Here is a 23,210-nt window from a genome sequence, read left to right as displayed (position 1 = left end):
CCCCAGACGTGCACATCCAGGGTTAAGAAACACATGCTCTGAAAAGTTTTTGGTGCTAAGGTTTCCCTTCTTTTCTTTATTGTAATTGTTAAGGCAGATGGGAGGGTTCAAAAACGTTGTGAATGGAGTGAAAAGTTAATCTACTGAGAATGAAAGTTGATCAGCAGTGCCATTCACATTTTTTAAAAATGTGTAAGAAAGAAAATGGGGTGCCTGGGTGGCTCGGTTGGTTGAGGCACAGTGTCTGTTCTCTCCCTTTCAGTCTGCTCCTCCCCCCACTCATGCTCTCTCTCAAATAAATAAATCTTAAAAGAAGAAGAAGAAGAAAAGTGAAGGAAGGAAGAAGGGAAGTAAGAAAGAACGGACTTAAAAGGAAATAAGCCTTGTGGCGGGGGTAAAGTAGGGGATGTGTAAGACTCAGGTCTCAAATACAACCAGCAATTTCATCATGTGGTAATTTTTAATATTAAAAGTAAACTGTAAATGTATCTTTATAAACAATATGCATAAAATAGATCTATTATTCTAAAACCTTTTCTTTTTAAAATGCTTTTTCACAGTAAATTTTTTAGGTGTCAGATTTCCCCTCAAAATAATAGTGCAATTGGAAGAAGGAACACATGGTCAGTGAACTCGGACTTCTCTGCTAATACAAGTCCTTGTATATTTCCTGTAGGAGCGGGTGAAGACTCATGTCTGTCTCTGTTTTCTTTATGACTTGCAATAGCTGCACATGTTCTGTTACAATCTGTCTGAGGTCTGTCATTTTCTGGAGCAGCTTGGCAAAGAGCTGGGAGGACTCAGGATGGTTCATCTTGAGCTGGAGCTCCAAGGCTTGCAGCAGGTTGTCCTGGATGTCCTCAATGGGCTTCACATTCAGCAAACCTGGGCGGTCTGGGGGAGGAGAAGAACAGGAGGTTCAGTAACAGACTCCTCTGGCCCCTACATTGGAGGCATCTTCAGCCCAACTAAATTACCCGACTTTTTGTTGGCTTGTTTTGTTCTGGTTCTAGAATAAGTGGGGAGGGAGGGTAAGTAGACAGTGTGCAAGAAGTGCATATGGGAGGGAGGATGGACTGAAACCAAGACTATCACTGGTCTTTCCAGGGGCATGGTTTCCTGGCTGGGGTTAACTCTGCCTGATCAGTTGACATAACACAACGGCAATGCAATCCTCTCCCCAGACTGAGGACTCTTCTGCCAGGATGTTTCTGTCACTCAGAAATCTCATTTTCAGCTGCTGCCTCTTCTTCATGAGTGTGTTTTATAACCTTACTACTTACTTTCTCACCACAGCTGTTGATACGCTTTTAAAACCAGCATTGTCTTCTTTTTCCCTTAACGTGGCATATACATTCTCAATGAGACAAGACATAGTTTTTAAATACTGGTACAGTTTGGAAGGATGGAGCCTCTAGATTTTAAAAAGGGTTTCTTCTGAGTGGTGAGGCAATTTTCACTTTCAATGGTTGAACTTAAATTACCTTTAAACTTTTTATGTTTTTCTTCATGCAGATCTTGTAAGATGCATCCCTAATTATAGTGTCTTTTAATTCTTTATTTTTTTGCTTTATAGTATTCTATAGTATTCATTTTCTTTTCTAATCTAGCCCTGCTGGTGGTTACAAAAAATTTATTCATTTTGGTATACTGAATATATTCCAATTTCCTAAGCTTTTGTCAATTCAAATAATTTTTATCATGGATTTATTTTCCTATTTTGGATAGACTATTACATCTTCAAATAATGATAGTTTCATTTATTTCTTCTTTTCCAGTGTTTACACTTCTCATTTCTTTTTCTTGCCATAGTGTATTGGCCAATACCTCTAATATGGTATTAAATAGTCATAGTGGTAGGATGTATTCTTGTTTTATTCCTAACCATGACAAAAATACTTCTAATGGCTTACTACAAGAATGTTTACTATAGATCATGGTGGATACATTTTAACCCTGGCTTTCCAAGAGCTATAAAGTTTTTTAATTAGTTTAGTCAGGAATGTTGTGGCATCTCCTCAAATTCTTTAAACTTTTTCTCTCTAAAGAGATGACCAAATGGTTTTTTCTTAATCTAGTAAATTATATTAATAGATTTCTTTATATCACTGTACTCATTTGCTCTTATTTTATTCAGGGTTTTAAAATTTGTGAGATTGGTCCAGAGTTGTCTTTTTTGTGCCATCCTTTGTCTATTTTTTTGGTAATAAATATTAACTAGCCTTCTAGATTTGAGGAATTTTCCTTCTGTTTCTATATAGTAATGATCTGTTCCCTAATGGCTTCTTGGAGTAATTCATATTGGAATAATATTGTATATAATATTCTCTCAAAATCTGAAATCCCTTATTTTTATTTAGAACTGAATGCTTTTTATTTTGTATATTATCTCATTAAAAAATCTGATTTGCTAAAGGCTTTTTTTTAAAGAAAAAAAATTCATCACTCTTTAAAGAGTTATTATTCATCACTCTTTTTAAAAATTCTATTTTGTTTTCAATTTAACTAATTTATTCTTTTGACTTCCTTTAGGTCTATTTTTCCCTCTTTTTCTAGCTTCTTGAGTTGAATGCTTAATTCATTTAGTTTTAGTATTTCTTGTTTTCTGATAGATGCATCTAAAACTTTAAAATTTCCTCTGTCACTTTGGTTTCACTGTGCAGGCTTGGGTAAATAGTATGTTCACAGCTCTTTCCTAAATAATCTGTCTTACTCTTTTGATTTCATTTTTAATCTGAGAGTTTTAATTTCCAAGTGGAAAGTCTGGGTGTTTGTTTTTGTTTTCTAACCACTAAGTCTTATTTTCTAATTTCTGTTTGTTGCTCTGAGATTAGAATATAAGGTTTTGGGGCACCTGGGTTGCTCAGTGGATTAAAGCCTCTGCCTTCAGCTCAGGTCATGATCCCAGGGTCCTGGGATCGAGCCCCACATCGGGCTCTCTGCTCAGCGGCGAGCCTGCTTCCCCCCTCTCACTCTGCCTGCCTCTCTGCCTACTTGTGATCTCTGTCAAATAAATAAATAAAATCTTAAAAAAAAAAAAGAATATAAGGTTTCCTCATTAAAGTTCACCAAAGGGGTGCAGGGTTTTTGTATACCATTCAGGACACTCACCTGATACCTTGTGCTGATTCCAAATTTTAGCTCTTGAAGGCTATTCACCCTTGTTTTCTAATTTTATCTTCTCCCCTTCCCTGTAAACTAAAGCACTGTATAAGGGCTTTTACTTGCCTTTTATTTATTTAAAAATTTTTTAAAGATTGTATTTATTTATTTGAGAGAGTGTGTGCATGCACACAAGTAGGGGGAGTGGCAGAAGGAGAAGGATAAGTGGGCTCCCTGTAGTGTGGCTCCATCCCAAGACTCCGGGATCATGACCTGAGCTGAAGGTAGATGCTTAACTGACTGAGCCACCCAGATGCCCCTAAAATTTTTTTTTCATGATTTTAAGTGATCTCTACACCCTCACATGGGGCTTGAACTCATGACCCTGAGATTAAGAGTGGCAAGCTCTACTGACAAAGTCAGCCAGGTACCCCTGGTTTATCTTTTAATACCTTTCATCCTCTAGCGTCACTTTCTGAAACCATCCTTTTGTTGCAGCCATATTAAGGTATTACCATACTAAGTCCCTCAAACATCCTATTTTCTGTCATGACTGTGCTTAGGCAGAGTCTGTTCCTCCCTCCTGAAACAGACTTCTTTTCCCTTCACCCAACTTACTGACTTCAACCTGTTCCTCAAAATACAGCCAGTGTTACTCTGTTCTGGGAACATTATTTGACTTTAGCTCTTCCTCTCCCCTGTTCTCCCAACCGCCTTTCTCTGGACCCTGTAGCACCCTATAAACACTTCAATCTCCACCATACTAGTAGATTACATTTATTGAATGATTATCATTTTCCAAAGAAAGTGCTAAAGGCTTTATACACATTAGATCATTTGATCTTCACAGTATCTCCATGAGGCCCATGTTCTATGGAGAGAAGAATTAAGATTTAGAGAAAGGCTTGCCCAAGGTCTGCCACTTCCTAATAAATGGTGAAGCTGAAATTCAAATCTAAGTTTAATTTCAAATGCTGTATTATAAGTATATAGTATTTATAAATTGTATGATAAGTACTGATTTTTCTTCTTTATGTCCCCTATGAGGTCATGAGGTATCAGAGGGCACACTATGTCTTGATCATCTCTGAGCCTCTGGTGGAAACACAGGAAGTATTAAGTTGGCTGAGTTAATGAGCGAGAAGGTTGTTCTGGCTAAGAATCCTGGATTGAAAAGTACAATTCTCCTGGTTGGTGAACAAGCCTAAAGGCAGGATCACTACACAATGAAGAAGTCTCCTGTAAAGTGTTTTCCTGTATCTAATAAACTCTAGTAACCTTTATCCACTGAGGTGAGGTACAGGAGAGAAATGTTAGCTGGTCTCACAGTGGGATTTTCAGAACTCTAAAGGTTCTCTTAAATTAAGTTTATTTTCATTCTTTTTTTTTTTTCCTTTTTATTTAAAGAAGGAAACTTTGGGTTGACTTTTTTCTTTTTTTTTTTTTTTTTTTTTTTTAAAAGATTTTTTTTTATTTATTTGACAGAGAGAGATCACAAGTAGATGGAGAGGCAGGCAGAGAGAGAGAGAGAGAGGGAAGCAGGCTCCCCGCTGAGCAGAGAGCCCGATGCGGGACTCGATCCCAGGACCCTGAGATCATGACCTGAGCCGAAGGCAGCGGCTTAACCCACTGAGCCACCCAGGCGCCCCTGGGTTGACTTTTTTCTAACTTCTTATTCCATTGACTGGAGTAAGTATCCTCCCCATATCACCTCTCCCTCGACCCCCAACCAACATATAACTTTGGAACCATCAGCAAAAATCTCAGATTCTAAGAATGAAACAAATGATGTAGTCCTGGCTTACAGAATCATGCCCCTGGGGGACCTGCGCCTTTCTCACAATTGCCACGCAATCATGAAAACCCTGATGCTTTGGCCTGTCACGGATCCTGGACTGGTGCCTTTGGTTTAATGACTGCTGATCCTCATTCTGACGAATGTTCCAGATTTCAAAGGCTCTCAGCTATGCAAATGCACATGCATCTGAAGTGGCAGCATTTTGTGTGAAGGCAGGTGTTGAATGTGGCTCCTCCAAGGGCTGGGACCCCACACCCTTGTGTTGAACCTCTGCTCACTGGGCACTGGTTCCTTAGAACCCTATCTCCTTCCTTCCTCTTGAGCAGCATCAGTCAAAACTTCTGCTGAAGAGATTACATTAATCTAGTAGGTTTCATTTATCATGACAGCTCAAACAACCAAACCCTAAAGTGCAGCTGATCAGGCTTGCTGGAAACTCTTGGCTTCAGTGCAGTATAATGGAACTGGCTCCTTTAGGAGTGGAGAAGGATCTGGTTTGGATTTTCAAATCCCTCTTTGGCAAATTATTTTTTTTATTATGTGACAGATGAAGTTTGGCTGAATGGCTAAAATTCTGTGACCACTGATTTATATTTTCTCCAGTGACGAGTTAGATCATTTACAGATCTGTCCCTGTCCCCTTTACTGAGCCTCAATCAAAGCAAAATGGAGCACCACTGAATGGAAAAAGTAGTACACTTTAACAGCTCTGTGACCTGGGCAAACTGATCAAGATCATTGCACCTCGATTTTCTATTCTGTAAATATGTAATTCACATAATTAAACTGGGGAAATACACTCAAAATGTGATTACAAAAAGTACATTAACAGGCTTACACTTAAATTTAAAACACTTGGCTTCTTTAAAAAAGTAAAAAGCTAGCTTCCCTTGGTCTTAAAGCATTCCCTAGAATCAAAGGCAAAAGGGATTTGTCAAGGTTGCTTCCCACCTTCTATCCTGTTGGAAGGACTTCCCTCCCCCTCTCCTCTTTCTCTTTCTACACTTTCTTTCCACACACATTCAAACCCTTGCTGAGCTAAGCTGGACACCACAAATATGCCATGGCAGTCTATGGAAGTACCCAGAGCCCTCCTGGGTCCTCACCCTTCCCTCTCCACTCCCCAGTGCCTGCTAAGATACTGTTTTTAGAAGGCCCGTCTGAGATGTTCTTCCTGCACCTTGCTGAGTGTCAGAGTCAAGGTCTGCAATTGCATCAGGGTCAAAGGACCCTATTTACTGGCCTAGGCTGCCTAGAAGGCCCTTTTGGGAAAATGAGTGTTGACTCACACACTCCAGGACACAACGCTCGAGGAAGCTGGAGTCAATTACTGGTTTTTAACTCCCAGGCTGCAAAGAATTGGGAAAGCAACCTTTCCGGTCCCCACTCAGACAGCGCTGGAACTGATTACAGAGGGCTGCTGATTATGAGGAAACCTACAAAACCCCCACCATGTCCAGATCTGGCTCCGTCATGGGGAGAGCTATCTGAAGATTTCAATTCTCTTGACCCTCCTGGGATCTGTCCACCTGGGCCAGGCATTTCCTGAGCACAGATTTTCTCAGGAGGTGTCTGGGGGAACCAGAGGGCCTCAGTGGAGTCTCCTGAAGGAGAGCCAGAAAACCCCAAGTGTTTGTCTCTATTCTAGGAGCTGCTGTTAGGGCTTTTCTGATCTTTGTCTATTGGCTTTCTGATACAGGCCAATCTGAAAAGGGCTGTATCTAGGGGATTTAGGGGGGAAAAAAAAAAGTCCAATAGCTAGGGAGCTGTAAATTGATCCACAGACAATGAAAGACCTTAGTTCAGGTGCCTGATGAAAACCAAAGGAGAAGTAGGGCTTCTTTTTACACTTCCTCTCCAATTTCCTTTATTCCATTCTAAGTTCACAGACGTGTTAAAAAGAGCAATGGATTTGGAAACTGAAGACTTGAGTCCTGTCTCTTCCACTTAGTTTCTTTGTGACTCTGGACCAGTCCTCTAATCTTTCTGGGTTTTGGTTTAATATTTTAAGTTGATGGTACTTCTTTTATAAGGTTGTGGTGAGAATGAGCTAGGTATAGGGACACTGTAAGATGTTACTATTCTCTCAGTTTATCCAAATAAAGGCAGTTTCCACCGGGATGGGGTCAGGAGTGTAAGCTGGGGTGGGTTGGCAAATACACAGTGGGGAAGCGGAAGGTTCCTAAACTGATTCTGGTAAGATCACAGACTCAGGAGCACAAAAAAATAATTCCTGATGCAGGCTCATGTTTGAGGGGTTTGAGCAGTTTCTCATTCTTGTGGTTGAATGCATAAAAGCAAGACAGTCTAAGAGCAATAATAAAACAAGGAAGGCATGGGGCCTCAAGTCACTTCTTTCTTGAACTGATGGTGTCCGGGCTTCTGCAGTACTTTTCTGATCAAGCGAATCATGGTGAGCATTAGGCAAAACTGTGAGTTCAGCCAGCTTTATCTCTAGTAAACCATGGTAGGGCCTGTAGCAATTCCCTTCTACATTCCTACCTTTGGGGAAAAAAATAATTAAGAAAATTTCACAAGTGCTGTTCTTCTCATAGTTAAATTTCAATTGGAGCTGGATGGAGTGCAGGGATTCTCAACTTTGGCTGCACACTGAAATCACGTGGGGAGATTAAAACCCCGCAAACAAATACCTGGGTGCCATCTCCAGAGATTCCTACTGACTTGGTCTGGGGTATGACCTCCAAGGTTTTTAAAAGCTCCTGGATCATTCTAGTGAACAGCCAAGAGTAAGCACTGGCTTAGTGGCACTAAGCAGTAAGCACTACTGGCTTAGTGGGAAGCAGCTGGATTCCCAGCCTTAAAGCTTACTTGCTGGGTAGCCTTGAGCAAGTTCCTTAGCCTTTCTGTGCCTTGGTTTCCTCACTTAAAAAATGGAGACATACGAGTAATGTGACTCATAGTGTTGGTGGGAAGATTAAATGAGTTAATAGATGGCAAGTGCCAGAGCAGTGTCTGACACATAGTAAGGTAGCTATTTCTAATATCACTCACCTCTTTTTCCTTCCTACCTTTCTTCTCTCATTTCTCTGATTTTTCCTGGGTCCTCTATCTTTTCTGTTCTCTCTTCCTTAACTGCTCCTTTCTTCTCGGCCATCTCTCCACTCACCGCTCCCTTTCCACTGTGGGACCTGCACTGGGCTGGAGGTTTGGTATTAGGAATCCTAGCAGGGCAAGTCTAAATTGATCAGAAGTTTGCATAATGGATGATTTTAGGAGAAATGCAGTTGATGACGGCTTTCTGGGCAAGGGGACAACACAACCAGGAGGTCTTGTAAACATGTTATCAAACAGATAAAGATCTTCTGTAACGAGCTGTTCTGCTGTGAACCCACATGTCATCGCCAGTCCTTCATTGTGGAGTGGGTTAATATTCTAACATTTCCCTTACGAATGCTTTTTCTGTCTATGTCCAAATGATAACCCCTCCTTTCAACAATAACACATGGGATGTGGTCAGGATGGGGAAAGGGGCTGACCACCACAATGAAACCAACCCAGTTAGTATTTTATCTGCCCATCGAGAAAACCATTCTACACACCAGCTCTCCTCATCTCACACACCCAAATGCCACCGCCAAAATCCACCTCCCCAACTACAACGGTAGACACAAAGATATTATAATGAGGTGAGTAGTGCTTTCTTCTTTGCTGTCGTCAAAGCTCTTTGCATTGCTCAATGCTACCTCAATGGAGTAAAATGAGCTTGGGCTCTGTTTTATTTCCAGGTGTTGCAGAATGGAAATTTTACTGGAGCTCTCCATCCTGCCCTTGGGAAGTCCTTGTCTTTCCTGTGTCCTTTCACCCCAGTGGGGGGTTAAGGTCCCCCTAAAGGCTGCTCAATGGAAGCTAAGCCATGTGGTTTGCTGAGGGTCCTCTGTGTCAGCCCAGGACAGCAGCGTGTTCTTCCCTTTAGCTGAGGGATACAGATTAATTTCTGCTCCTTCTATGTCCAACACTGGCTCTGAGCAGCTGGAAATGGGGTGTGGGTGAGGGGTGGAGAAGGCTGGAAAAAAAAAAGAATGATTTGTTCTTCCTCATCAAGGCTGACACACTCCTCCCCCTAACCCAATTACACTTCATTGCTTCCTCATCCTCTAGAAATCACAATAACTGAACATAAAACATAGCCAAGTATTTGTTCCCTGCAATTCTCCCTATCTTCCTTTCCAGTGTCTTTGAGAAGAACTTGTGATCTCAAAACACAGGTGTGATCTTTAATCTCCAAACATGACCTCTCAACATATAATGTCCCCAAACTTTATCAGAACCTTGGGAGTGTGGAAACTCACCACAGTCCTGCTATCCTCTGTCTCCTTAAGGGGGCCAGGAGGCTCTGAGTTCTCCCCTTAGCCTGTCAGGCCTCTCCCTCTTCCTCCAGTATCTCTTTCCCTTAGGGTTTTTTCCCTCAATCCACAACTAATCCCCTTAAAGTGATAGCTGATAAAGTGATTAGCTGCTATCTCCCTAGGGGTATTTATATTGATTTCAAGAATCCCCATTGGTGGAACTGCAAGCAATCGGACTGGCAAGATTGCATAGAGCTACCTCGAATTCTATCATACAGGGGAAAAGGGAAAATTAGCACTTATTGTGTGCTTAACATGTCCCAGGCATTGTGCCAGAGGCTAAACATAATGTTATTTCATTTACTTACGACACTGATAAGGAAATTAGGGCCCAGGGAGGTAAATAATTGAGTGAAATCACACATCTAGTAAGTGGTGGTGGGGCTTGGGGTCTGAACTCCGGGCTGGGATTCCAAAGCTTTCCAATGCCCCCAGCCCACCTCTTTTGGTTTTCTTCTTTGTGAATCTGGCAAGACCCTTGAAAGGTGCTTTCCCTGGGAGTGCATAGGGCTCCTTCACAACCTGCACTGGCCTTTCTGTGACGAGTGACTAGAACCCCTCCTGAGTTTCATTCTTCCTCACCCGTAGATGATCTGTCTGAATGTCTTGGTGGATTGTGCCAGTCTGGAAGGCTGCCTGGGGTCACCCAGAGTTTAAACACACATTGTGAGAACCCAGAATGATAAACTGCTCCAAAAAGCGGCCCACTGACTGACTGACTGAACCTTTTCCAAGACTGCTGGTGTGGTGATAGGAATGACTCAGCAGTTTGGCTTTCAATCCCATGTCTGTCTCTGAGGTCAAACACAGCCTTGCGCTCCCTCACTGACATGATCCCAGCCTACCAGGCTCAGGGTGAGGAAGAGATTTTACTTCTGAAGCAGTCACAGAAAAAGATGCTTCTATGTTCTACAAATAACAAAAGCCTGTGTGTGTGTGTCTCTTCTGTGTGTGTCTGCATGTATGTGTATTTTTAAGTTTCTCAGATGATTCTAATATGTTTCATCTTCTCCCTTACCCTCCTGCCACCTGGTTTTTAGAATTTGCGTGCCAGTTGAGAACTCATTGATAGACTTCACCTTTCTCTAAAACAAGTCCACAAAGTTATGAGAAGAGTGAACTAATGGGGCATTTCTAGATAACACTAATTGAGTCATTATTCAAAGCCATCCTGGCCACCTGACAAGGGTTTTCCCACTGGTGGCGGCAGCATGGCGGGAAGAGCAGAGGAGAAGAGTGTCATACGCTATGTAGACACAGTGTAGGTGCCCATTACAGATTTTTCAGTTAAAAAATGAATGCTATTACTCTCTGATTCCATCATGGCCCACATGGGAGACAGAAACCATGTAATAACACTCTTTCACTGTCCTGCTCAGAGCTTAGTCAGACAAGAAATCAGAGGTCCTTGTTTATTCTCAGTATCATGAGAAAGAAGTTAGAAAAACAACTTTTACCACATAGGCACCAGCCTGAGTCTTGTTAAAACAAACAAACAAACAAACAAACAAAAACAAACAAACAAACCTGTATGGATAAGAGAGCTGCGTATTTCACTCTCAAAGGTGAGTTAGAAGAAAGTAGGCCTATTGGTGTTCACAGTGTTTTTAATATCTAGGTTTTCAATTATTCTGGGTTGTGTCTCCTCCCAGTCAATGAGTAAGGCTGATGCTAACAGACAGAGAAGATGTGGGGGGTCACTGGGACCTACAGAATCAGAGGCCTCCTGAAGCTGGGGTTTCCTCAAGAAAAGCATAGGCCACTCAGGGACCTATACTCTGTCTTCTGTTCTAGAGAAGTGCTATGCTGTCCATTCTAACTGGTGAACATGGTTCCACAGACAATGAAAGGACTATGCATGAGCTGGACATATCCTCAAGATTGTGAAGGGCCTTAAGGGACGGGGAAAAGAGATGGAATACTCAAGCTCAGAGTCCTCAAACCCTGCCTGAGAGCTGGTGTGTGGTGTTTGCCACTACAGTGTTTGAGCAGAACAAGCACTGTTTCTGACAGGCAGGAAGAGCTGAAGTTACTGGAGGACATTTTAACAATTTTAAATTTTTCTCATAGACTTCTTCTGCAACCACTTATCTCTGTTAGAACCTGGTGTAAGATGGTATCTGATGAAGTATGAATGTATTCACTTAGTTACTTAGAGCCGTCAATTTTTGTGTTGAGTGCCACACTCAAGTGCCATTGTTTCTGAGGGCCAGGCTACCTGAACAAGTTTAAGAACATGGTACCAGTCTTCAGTGTTATCCTGGGCTCTGTTCTTTCCTTCCCACAGCAATTTTCAAACCTAGTGTGCCATTTTGTTAGGTTTAAAACCATGTCTCGAGAAGGCCTTTGGATATTGGTAAGTGATATTGAGACTACAACCTGAAAATTCTTGACTGAAATATTTGGAGGCAAAATGAAATAGGTAGTTTTTGATAATTAACAAAGAACTCCAGGACCAAGGTAATTAACTGGGATGCTTCCGCATCCCAATACACAGTAGGGCATCAGTGTGAAGGTCAGAGAGACCTGGGTCTGAACCGTGGCCTCGCCAATTAGTGGCTCTGGGACCTGGGGCAAGTTGCTTAATCTTAGAGCTCTAAACTTCCATTTTCTCCATTTGTAAAATGGAGGATAACGAAAGACTTTGCAGAGCTGCAGGAAAGGTTAAACAAAGATTATGAACGTCTGTAAAGTGCTCACATATATATTCTGGCATATAGTGAGGTATTCGATAAATGGTTGCTAGTATTATTATTAGTAGTATTATTATTAGTATTACTAGTATTATTATTAGTATTTGACTATTATGCATCCAATAGGCATTTATTAGGTATATATTCTGGACTGGATGCTGTGCTTTGATTCTGTTCTCTACAATCTGTACCTACACCCACAGAGTTATAAAAAGGTAGGAAACAGAAGCCCCAGGTGACCTGAGACTGTCTTAAGAGCATCAACTCTTGGGGCACCCGGGTGGCTCAGTGGGTTAAGCCTCTACCTTCGGCTTAGGTCATGGTCTCAGGGTCCTGGGATCAAGCCCCGCATTAGGCTCTCTGCTCAGCAGGGAGCCTGCTTCCTCCTCTCTCTCTACCTGCCTGTTTGCCTACTTGTGATTTCTGTCAAATAAACACATAAAATCTTAAAAAAAAAAAAAAAGAGCATCAACTCTTCCTGGGTCTGCTAATGTACAGCTATGAGAACAATTCCCCTTTCTTGTGCCTACCTTCCCTGCCCCCTGCCCACTCAACAGAAGAAGCACACATGATCACTCCAAGGACAGCTGTCCAAAGTTGCTTCAGAGAGAAAGAACATGGCTGGGATGGCTGGAAAATGAAGGAGCTGCCATAGAGGTGGTTTGCATAACCAAGCCAGACTCAACAGGGTAAATGAGGAGGCTGGTCACTTGCCATCTGTGGCCATTGTATCAATATTTACAGCTTCTCTGTCATTAAGATGGCGATGGCAATCTGCCTCCAAAAATACATTGTAAAACCCGGTGAATTTCCTCCCCCATATATTGGAAGTTTGGGGAGAACTGTAATGGATTCCAAACTGTTTTGAATTAACAAAAAGAGCTTTTTTCCTGTTGCACAGTTCCAGCTGGAAACTTCCTATGCTTTTCTTCACTGAACTGCAAATGCTCAAGGGGGCAAAGAGTCCAGTGGAGTGTCCTGGGGCTTGTCAGTTTTACTGAGCTTTACACTTGGCTTTGGTTGCTGGGTAGTTCTGGGAGTTTGCTAGTGTGGCTGGCATGAGGCTGTGGCGCCAGCTGCAAACCTGCCCTTGCTGGAGGCGGCGTTAATTACTCTTGACGCCACCCATCCTAGAGGGAGCAAGTTAGCTATTACTTATCAGGACTACTGAGGAAGCACTACCTCCAAATTAGGGGCCCGCACCTTAGGGGGTCTGGTGAAGGGAGCACAGGTTGTGGCCACCAACACAAGTGTGAGGAGGGTGACTGCAAGCCATTAGCCAGGTGGCAGGGGACAGGGTGTGAGGCAGAGAGGGTACTCTGAGGTGACAGGATCCCTGGGTTTCAGCCCCAGTTCCATTGCTCACTAGTTGTTAGGTCTCAGACAAATTGCTCAAGTCTTTCCCTTCTATGAGATGAGAATAAAAATGTAGGGGAACTGTCAGGATCTAATAAGAGAACATGTATGGAGTCCTCTTAAAACCATACCAAGTGCTGTCTGCTGTCTAGTTCTGGACTGTTGTTCTTTGTAGTCCCATTTTTTTTTTTTTTCTTGCCTTGAGCTCAGAGGAGAAAGAGAGAGAGGAGAAAAACTTGAGAAGAACTAGGTCATCTTTCTCAGCTAGCTTGGTTTGAGAGCTGAGTAAACAGCAAAGATGCTAAGCACCAGGCCAATCTAAGAACCAAATCTCACCATATCAGCAGTTTCTAGGGTTGAAGTTGAATGACAGTGATCTTACTATAGCAACTCCAGTTTCCTCAGCAAATACTTAGTTGGGTCAAATCAGGTACTTTCATCCAAATAAATAAATAAATAAATAAATAAATCTCCTTTAGGTCTTCTGGGCACACCTTGCCCTTAATCTTCCCAATTCCTTACCACCCCTCTCTTACAAGGGGTCCATCTCCCCATCCCTCCTTCAGTCTAGGTTCATGGTCCCTCCACCAGAATGAAGCTCTTCTGTGATTCGAAGGCTAGCTCAGAATGAGGTCAATGGGACCCCTGCCAAAAGCTCTTTTTCTGAAATCACTAAAGCTATCTATAGACTTCAACGTAAAATGCACAAAAGACAATGATCCACTCTTTATCAAGATTACATAGGATTAGAAATTTGTTTACTGGATCAAAGCCTCTTGCTTACATGAATGTTTTCCCTTTCTGGAAAACCCAGGATGGGAAAAAAATTAGAACTCATTGAGAAATTATGTATTGTACTCTAATAAACCACAGTCTGGGATACTGACCTCACCATCTACAGATGACTGGGATTCTGATCTTACTGGAATCCAGTCTTTGGACTGGAAAAGACTCAAATAGTTCCTTCTCTGGCCTATACCCAACTGGCTTCTCTGAGTAAAGAAGAGAATCAAATTTCTGTGTGTTGAGCAAACATGGGGTCCAGTTTATTCATTCTTATCTACTGCCTGTAGGTAGACTTCATCTACAAAAGCAAACTTTGGGGAAGGATTTACCTTTTGTGATATGGGAACTAGTCAACAGTTAATTCTATTTCTTTAAGGAAGTCTAAAATTATTCACAGGGTTTTCTTCTCATTATAACCATAGGTATAATAATCTACAGCTGGCTGCTACCTTCACATCTCTTTCATTGTTGTGAGGATCCAATAAGATCTGGATATTGGCTACCATTACAGTAGTCTGTATGAGACTTAAAGGAACTCACTTACATGGCATCTATATTTAAAATGTATCATTTTAAATTTTCATAATTAAAAACCAAAACCTGCAATACCTGTTAAATTGAATCAAACTATGCACTGTTATTTTTTGACAGATTAATGAGAAGTTTAAAGCCAATGAATTGTTGGTTTTTAAATAACCTTGCTTGTGAGTTATAGGCAGTAATGGCTTTTTTTTCCTAGATGAAAACACCCTGTTGTCGCACGTGCCCAAAAAACAACATTGCTCACTGGAGGCGCCTGGGTGGCTCAGTTGGTTAAGGGGCCAACTCCTGATTTCAGCTCAGGTCATGATCTCAGGGTCCTGGGACAGAGCCCCACATCAGCCTCCGTGCTCAGTGGGGAGTCTATTTGAGGAGTCTCCCTCTCCCTCTGCTCTTCCCCCTGTTTGCACATGCTCTCTAAAATAAATACATCTTAAAAAAAAAAAACCCAAAAAACAAAAAACCAACATTGCTCGAGCTCAGAAAAGTCCAGAATTATCATGACTGTTTCTTGTGTAAACCTTCCCTGACTAGTGATTAATCATGTTTGAATAGCTTTTTTCAAATGCCTCCCTTAGTATATCTATGGTGGGAATATAAATATAAACTGATATAAATGTTGCAGAGCACAATCTGGCAATGATGTAACAAAAGACTTAAAAATATTTATAGCCATCTACCCAGCAATTCCACTTCTGGTGATTTAGAATGAGAAAATAATTTGGAATTTGAACAGAAATTTACACTTAAAAATGCTCACTGAAACACAAATTTAGGGCACATTTTTAATAATTTTCTAAAAAAATATTTCTATATTCCTCTCTACAGGTTTTTTGAAATAAATTTTAACCATAAATAAGGAGATAGTTAAGTATGTAATACCCCTTTAAAAAATGAATATTTTACAGTCATTAAGACGTTAGTGTGTATACATAGATATGCTAGCACATGCATAGAAACTTTTCAGGAGGAGAAATAGGACTTCGTTAATCTCATTTTATTCTGAGGCCAGAGAACTATAATTTCTACTTCAACTTTTCTGTATTCTTTGAATTATGAAAATGACCAAGTATTACTTTTGTTTTCAAAAATTAATGAAAAATATGAACAGAGTATGTAATGACAGGGGGAAAATGACTAAGTGAGAAAAGGAATATAAAACATGGACTCCAGAGCATGCCTGGGAAAAATCTTAGAAATATATCAAATGTTAATAATCCTATTTCTATTCTTCATTAAAAACAAAATGTGCCTCAAAATATTAGCTAAGCCATAACGACTCATTTTCTCATCTGGTTTTTCAAAATTTAAGCTTCTTCTCCTAACGAACCTCAAATAAACTAGAATCTCACTCTTCTTTGCTGAATTAATCATGGATCCCAGAGGATCAAGTGTTGATCTGTTTAAGTAGATTCAGCCAAGATATTAAAACGTGTTGGAGAGTAATTTTTGTTACATTAAACATAACTCCCCCAAACGTCGCTTTTATATGAGTTATAACTTGTAGCACCAGAGGCCACAGAGTTAGCCTGTGTGCCCTAATGACATCTAGCTGCACCCAAGCCACGTAAAGGGTGGGATTACTGTAGACCCTGGACCCAGACTGCCCGAGCTCATCAGCCTGGCTCCCCATCTCCTGTTTGCTGGGTAGCCCCAGGCAAGTGACTAAAACGTTCAGTCCTCTGATTTTCTTGTCTGCAAAATGATACCTACCTTGCTGGACTGGGGAATTAAGTGAACGTGTACTATGTGCTTAGAATACCACCTAGGACACGGCAGGCACTTAACACAGCTTTGCTGCACCTGATTTCAGAACCATTATGCTTTCAAGTAACTGGACAACAAAGGAGGACAGAGTGCAGTGTGTTCTTTACAATATCTTATATAGTTAGGCACAGTTTACCTCTAGGGGACCACCATCCCTCCCCACGTCGGCTTTTGCCAACAGATGATATTCTGCCGAGGACACACAGAAAGCTTGCCTGAAGCCCATTTCAGTAATGAAAATTCACTGCTTAAAAACAACTTTTATAAAGGGAGATGACAGTAAAACTTTCTTCTACATAAGTTGGAAATGTGTGGAGAAGCCAATGAAAGTAGCATTTAGTATAAAACCTGGCTTTTGGAGTTGGTTAGTTAGATCATGTACTTGCAAGGCCAAAAATACAATGAATTGCTAAATCACTCAATTTATTTCTCTGCTCTGTGCTCTTTGGTTCAGATTATATTCTTAATCATAGCCAATTACCTCCCAAAGGTACTCTAAGGGAAGCCATCAGAGAAATCTACCTGAGAGAAGAGGTAGAAGTCAGTAGATAAATATCCCTTGATTCCTGATATTAGGAAAGCAATTCAAAGTAGTATCTTCCTGATGGTAGGGCAGGAACTTTCTCTATGTCAAGTGAGCACTGACTCCAGCAAAGTTGTACATGTCATTACTTAAATGACTTGAAGAACAGACTGGCCTGATGGGAAGAGAAGGGAAAAATAGAGAAGGGAATGGAAAAGATAGAGAAAAGAAAAAAAAAAAAAAAAGGAGAAGAAGGCATTTGTTTTTCACATTTGGATTTGGCTGAAAAAATATTATGAAGGATAAAAGAAGAAAAACCTGGGTTGTCCACAGCCTTCCAACAACAAATCTATGATCTTCTCTCCTGGTATTTTACCTGTGTAGTGATGCTCTCCTGGCATCATGCCACTGGCATTTTCCGTCGGAAAGTGCAGTAAGTACAGAGAAAGGACAAATGCTAAGGAAAGTCAAAATTCTTCCAGCCATCCCACCACCGTCCCACCCTCTCTCACAGCAGATTGAAAGATGAATCTTACCTCCACTGAGAATAATGACGGCTATAAATATCGCCAAGTCGCTGTCATCTAATTCCAGTGCGTTGAACTTCACAGCAAACTCAAACTTGGGTTCCATAAAGTCACCAAAGGGCTTTCTCAGGCTCTTTAGAAATTCCCTTGTCATGAATCCTTGGCCCTCCGATATGAGAACCCCATCTTTATTCATCAAGGAGGCCAGCATCGTGTAAATGATCTCATGGACGCCATATTTTAGGAGAGTTACTTGATCATTTAAGTCAAGGTTTACAAAACCAGGGATATTTTTGGCATACTCTGTGATCTCCTGAACAGCTTCCACTGAGCGGAACTGACATCCCTGAAAGATGCGAATGGCCACCTCTTTGCTCTGCTCCTGCAAGGGGGTGATGTGTTTGAACTTGATTTTATCTTCTCCCATCATTAAGGAATTCATGTCATAGATAACAAATGGCTGCAAAAAAGAGTGGGGGGGGGGGAGAGGCTGAGTTGGAGATTTCCAATTCAGTGTGAATACCGTTCTAGTTTCTTTATACACATTTGCTTTGTTAACTGAAATCTTTAAGGTAGAAAATACTTAATGAGAAAATATTTTCACCTCCTGATTATTCCTCTTAATTGTCTTCTGGGACCAAACATATTTGACCAAGCTTGTTCTTCTTTTCTTTCAACTTATAGAGCAACACTTTTACCTGTGACTGGCTAATAGTTCCAGTTTTGGTTGTTTGGAGAGTCTTTGTTGCTGACTTGTAAAATCATACAAAATCTGTTGTTTATCTTGGCTTTCAAGAGAATGTGTTTTTAAACTTCTTTCAATGAAAAAGAAACATTTCGGCAACTCAGGGTTGAACACACCCACTTGAACATAAAGTAATCTTGCAGTTTTAGATTAAATCTACTCAGATCTCAAATGAAACGCAGTGTGCATGTAAAATATACTTAACTATAAAAAATCAGTTTGAAAGCAGATGAGGAATATTGAGCCAAGAATATGTCTATTTCTTTTCTTAATGTTCTGGAAGCAATCTGTTTCAGAAAGAGCCAGATGTTTAAAGCCTGTGGGTAAGCACTGCATAAAGTGGCAAAATTAAAAAAGGGTTTTGAAGTTATTTTTCAAAATATCTGTCTGTAAGGGTCAAATAATCAATAAAACACATGCATCAGTTACTCAAGTCTGCAACAGGCTGCCTTCAAAAGTAAGTTGTTAGTCATTAAGTGATCGCTTTCATTTCCTTGTATAGAATTGACCAAAGGGATGTGGTCATTGTGAAATTGATTCTCCAGGCTACTCTGATTGAAAAGGGGCAGCATTTTATACACATTGGAAACACTGAACTATAGAAGTTAAACCCCCACTCCCATTCAAGTAAGTGTCTACCCAAAAGCACTGGAATAAGAGTTAGGGTATTTGCACTCTAGCTTTGGCTCTATGGTTAAGTATGTGATGTTAGGAAAGTCATTTATCTTTCCTAGGCTCAAATTTCTCAACTGAGGGGAACAGATTACATTGGATGTTTCCATCTCTTCCCTTGAAGATTTTCTAGTTGCCTTTCTCAGAAGCTCTGTGTGTGTGTGTGTGTGTACATGTGGATATGCATGAACATGCATGTACACTGAACATGAAGTCTCAGATGTACTAGAGTTTCTTCAGGCAGAGATGCTGAGAATTCCCTCCTGATGGGCAAGAGGAAGCTGTATAATGAATGGCAGCAGTAAGCACCTTTAAGACCCACTGGTTTGGAGATTCTAACTACGAATCTGTACACAAGTCTATGATTTTCACCAACCTATAAAGTCTGGTCTACACTGAAGAAATAACACTAATGCTAAGGACCCTTAGATGTTGAGTAGACTTCCAAGCCTGCATTTTATTTCAACACCATTCACTGGAATTATTCCAGAAATTCTTACCTTTTTTAACCAAAAAATTCACTTCAATGGTATCATTTAGCCAACCTCAAAGGATGGCAGATGCAGGAACCCAAGAGTAAGTCTGCTTGGTGGGTCTAACTAATTCTTCAAGTAAATTAGGAACAAATAATGCTTACTATGTTTTTGGACATTCTGCTTGCTTCCTTTTTTCTACTTCAGGATTGATATTATTAACAATAGAGGGAAAAAAAGAGCAGCTAATCAGTCACATCAGTTAAAATGTACTGTTTCCCCAGAAGGTCAGATTCTAATCATGAGAAAGACTTGCTTTTATAGAACCTACAGAAAATGTGGTTTCTGTCCTCTAGGAGTTCTGCAGCACATTATAATTTCTATCAATGATATACTGTCTTTCTTCACTGCCATGAGAATCTGATGGTATTGATACCATACAGACCTAATAACAAAATAACATGAATATAAATCATCCCCTCTTCACATATGGAAAGACTGTACCCAGAGCTGCCCACTTGAACTCCCGGACGAGCTTCTGCTCAACCATTTGGCTTCTTGGCACAGAATGTATGCATGAAATTCTTCCACCTCCATGTAAGCAATTTATCTGGAACTATGCCCTGATAAGTCACCCTGTGACTCTTCCCCTTGACTTCCCCTGTCCCCTCATATAAAGCCCCAGGTTCCTGTTTTTGAAATTCTGTGATAGTTGAACATAGGGCACAAAATCCTGCTAATTTTCTCTCCCAATTTAACAACAATGTGACTTTAACCCCTTGGCAATCGATGTTGGTCAGGATTTCCTGGCAGTAAACACTCAAGGACAGAGAAAAGAATCAGCAGTCCCCACCATCATGCCAAACCATTCCAGTTTTTTTTTTTTTTTTTTTTTTTTTTTTTTAAATCCCTTCAGCATTTTTGAAGAAGTGGTGAACTGGTAAAGAATTCTGGGTATTCACATGCAAATGAATGCCAAGTGGATTTTTTTTGTTTTGTTTTTCTAAGATTTTGCTGTTTTCCTTGAGTTTCTGAAGTCTGCATAGGTACTTTCAGCCTCTGTGTAAATCTCTCAAACTGCAAAAGTGATCACCAAACATGAGGTGACCGGAGATCTGCCTATCTTTGCCACCAACTCACCTATTCTTAGATTGCCAACACTTAACTCACACATTTCATGTTGGGACCTCCCACGCCCGAAACAGGGAAAAGATAGAGAGTTGCCTGATTTACAGAAAGCTGACCACTTAAAATCAAGTGGAATTTGACCTGCACAATTTATCTTGGATCATTAACTTAATATTACACTTCTGGTAAAATATTCTATAGAAAATGAATTTCACTTCCTTATTTATTTTCTACAAATCAAAAGGAAGCCTTCCATGTTCTATTAGCTTGTATGGTATCATCTGATGATCTGCCATTACATCATCCTCAAATTTGGTCTTAATGACTTTATACTTCTAGTTTGGAGCTAACGATGTATTTATCTTCAGACACTGTATCAAAGGGCGAGATAAGCATTTCTTCTTCAAAGGAAAGAACATTTACGAACATCTGGGACACTATGGGGATAGATCCAGGTTTTGTGGGGCCGGGATTGCACACAATCATTGGGCACATCTAGACAATTGTTGGGTTCAATAAAAAGCAAAACTACTCAGACCCTTCTGGCAGCACTGGAAGAGGTTTCCGCTGAGGCCAAGCCCTGACACTTAAGCTTCATTCACTTCCCAGTGAGTCTGCCTCTGGCCATTAAGATACTTGTACTTCTCCTATGCTGGACAGACCAGAAAAAGGTGAGACTGACATGAAGAAAATTGTACTTCAACATGATGTTTTTCTTGGGAAGCAAAAACAGTCTCTGTAAGAGGAAATTACATTTCTTTGGAGAGATACATCGAATATAATTAATTTTGATATATTTTCATTTTCAAAAATGGCTCCGCATATCAAAGCCAGGACGGGATTAAAGGTACTATTTTATACAGATTATTAAGTTTAGTTACTGGCCTCTTGCATGCCTCTATTGTATAACACAACGATCATGAGGGAAGCTGGCTTAATAACGAAAATACAGTACAGTAATAAAAGTTGGCTTTTTTGACTGGAGAAATAGAACAATAGTGTTCCTTAGTAATCCATAACATCAGCATTTTAATATACAAGTTATGAAAGGGCTTATGCATGAATGCTTTAACTTTACAGCTCTTTTTGAATAATAAAATAACAAGGTAAAGGAGATAAACGAGAAAGTCAACTAATAAAGCACAGATTGTCCTGATGATTGCTTCAATTTGGGAGACTGGAATGAGTATAACAGACAGCTCTACCCTCTCACAGACCATCCCTTGGTAACCATGTCAGAGTTCAAACTGGCCTGGAAAATATTTTGCCCTCTCTCAAGGAGCTCTTTTGATATCCTTAGTTTTCATGACAGATTAGAGCAAAGGCTCAAGGAAGAGAAACTGAATTCTTAGGGCCTATCTTCTTCATTTTGTTTCCTTCTTCCTTTTTTATACTTCTGACTGGCTTTCATCCTTTAAGAGATTTGGTTCCCCTGGATTAGCTATAGTGGGTGACTGTTCATCAAAATGCATTGGTTAGGTTTCTTTAACTTCTGGTTTTGTCCCTTTCTATTTTCCTCCTGTTGAGAACCATGGGATTTACAGAACCAAAGGGGTCTTCAGAAATCACCCACATCATCATTCTCTGACGAGGTACAAATACACTGAATGAAGTCAAGAGACGATCCAAAGTCAAATAACTACTTACAGCAAACCGTGAACTGCAACTAGATCTCCTGACTCATGACTAGTTCTTTTTCCTTTCTCTTGCTTTCTACAGGACTTCCCCACTATTCTTTCTTTAAATAAAATGACTATCCTGGGAGAAATTTTGGCTTTTAAACCCAACCTCTTCCATGGTGGGGTCTTGGAGGCAGTGCCTCTGAGCCATTATTTCCTAGAAGGGCTAGTTAAGTGCTGGACATGACAGAAGGGAAGTCTGAACAATCTCTCAAATGTAATTCTGTTTTCCTGCATGGTTTAGAGATTTAAGACAAATAAAAGCTTAATGGGAAGAATTATTCACACTCCAATGAACTAGCATATAACCACGGCTCTTAAAAAACCATCCATTGCCAGCCAAAGTATTACTCAGCTGGCAAACCAATCATTACCAAAAAAAAAAAAAAATCCCCATGCTTTTCTTCAATCTTTTTAATTTATTGTCTGAAAGAACACTATTGGTTCAGATCTGTTATATCTTTGGCTAATCCTGATGGTCCTGACAATAAAGGAATTTATTTTATTCACATTAATATCTGGATTAAGGATCCCAGGAACCCCATTTCTTCATTAGCCACCCAAACAAGTCAGCACTACTAGCCTGCTCTTTATTTATATTGGGGCCCCTAAGTCTCTCTTTGATGGTTTGTCTGGTATCTTTCTTCTCAGGGGAGCAAAGTCCGACTCACTCAGGTTTTTCCACAGACGAAGGGGAAAGAAACCACCTTTGTTCAGCTCTAAGTGTAGGACAGAAAAGAACAGATATCTTTCCAATAGCTCTGAGAGTTACTGGGTTTGACAGCCACTGTAAATTTTAGAATGGGAACATCTGAATGGGTACAGAATGGTTTTCACTAAAGTTTACATTTCCAAACTGGTTTTATTATTCAGTTGTTTCATATTTCACACACTATTTAGAAAAACCAGTTTTACGATGGCACCAGTTTGCTCTCGTAATTATAAAAACAGTGACTCTACATGTACCCATCAGAAGCAATGTGATGCTTTGGGACCCAAAGTCCAATACAGTACAAATAACGAGTTTTATTCCTTATTGGCAGATAGAGTGCAG

General features: G+C 40.5%; 1 protein-coding gene across 6 annotated transcripts in view; it reads right to left on the bottom strand.

The window, feature by feature from the left end:
* Window positions 1-441: 441 nt before the first annotated feature.
* PPARG (peroxisome proliferator activated receptor gamma) overlaps window positions 442-23,210 on the bottom strand; it is a 143,095-nt gene continuing 120,326 nt past the window's right edge. For all 6 annotated transcript variants that reach the window (XM_032841690.1, XM_032841687.1, XM_032841688.1 and 3 more), the window contains 2 exons: window positions 17,469-17,919; window positions 442-894 (listed from right to left, as the gene is read on the bottom strand). In XM_032841690.1, the coding sequence (XP_032697581.1) occupies window positions 647-894; window positions 17,469-17,919 (699 nt within the window). In that variant the 3' untranslated portion in view covers window positions 442-646. The remainder of the gene's footprint in view (window positions 895-17,468; window positions 17,920-23,210) is intronic.

This window comes from Lontra canadensis, unplaced genomic scaffold (assembly GCF_010015895.1).
Source record: "Lontra canadensis isolate GAN:19392208 unplaced genomic scaffold, GSC_riverotter_1.0 scaffold124, whole genome shotgun sequence".
In the NCBI taxonomy this organism is placed as follows: domain Eukaryota; kingdom Metazoa; phylum Chordata; class Mammalia; order Carnivora; family Mustelidae; genus Lontra; species Lontra canadensis.
Note: the sequence above shows the minus strand (reverse complement) of the source record. Positions and strands in the feature narration are given on the sequence as shown.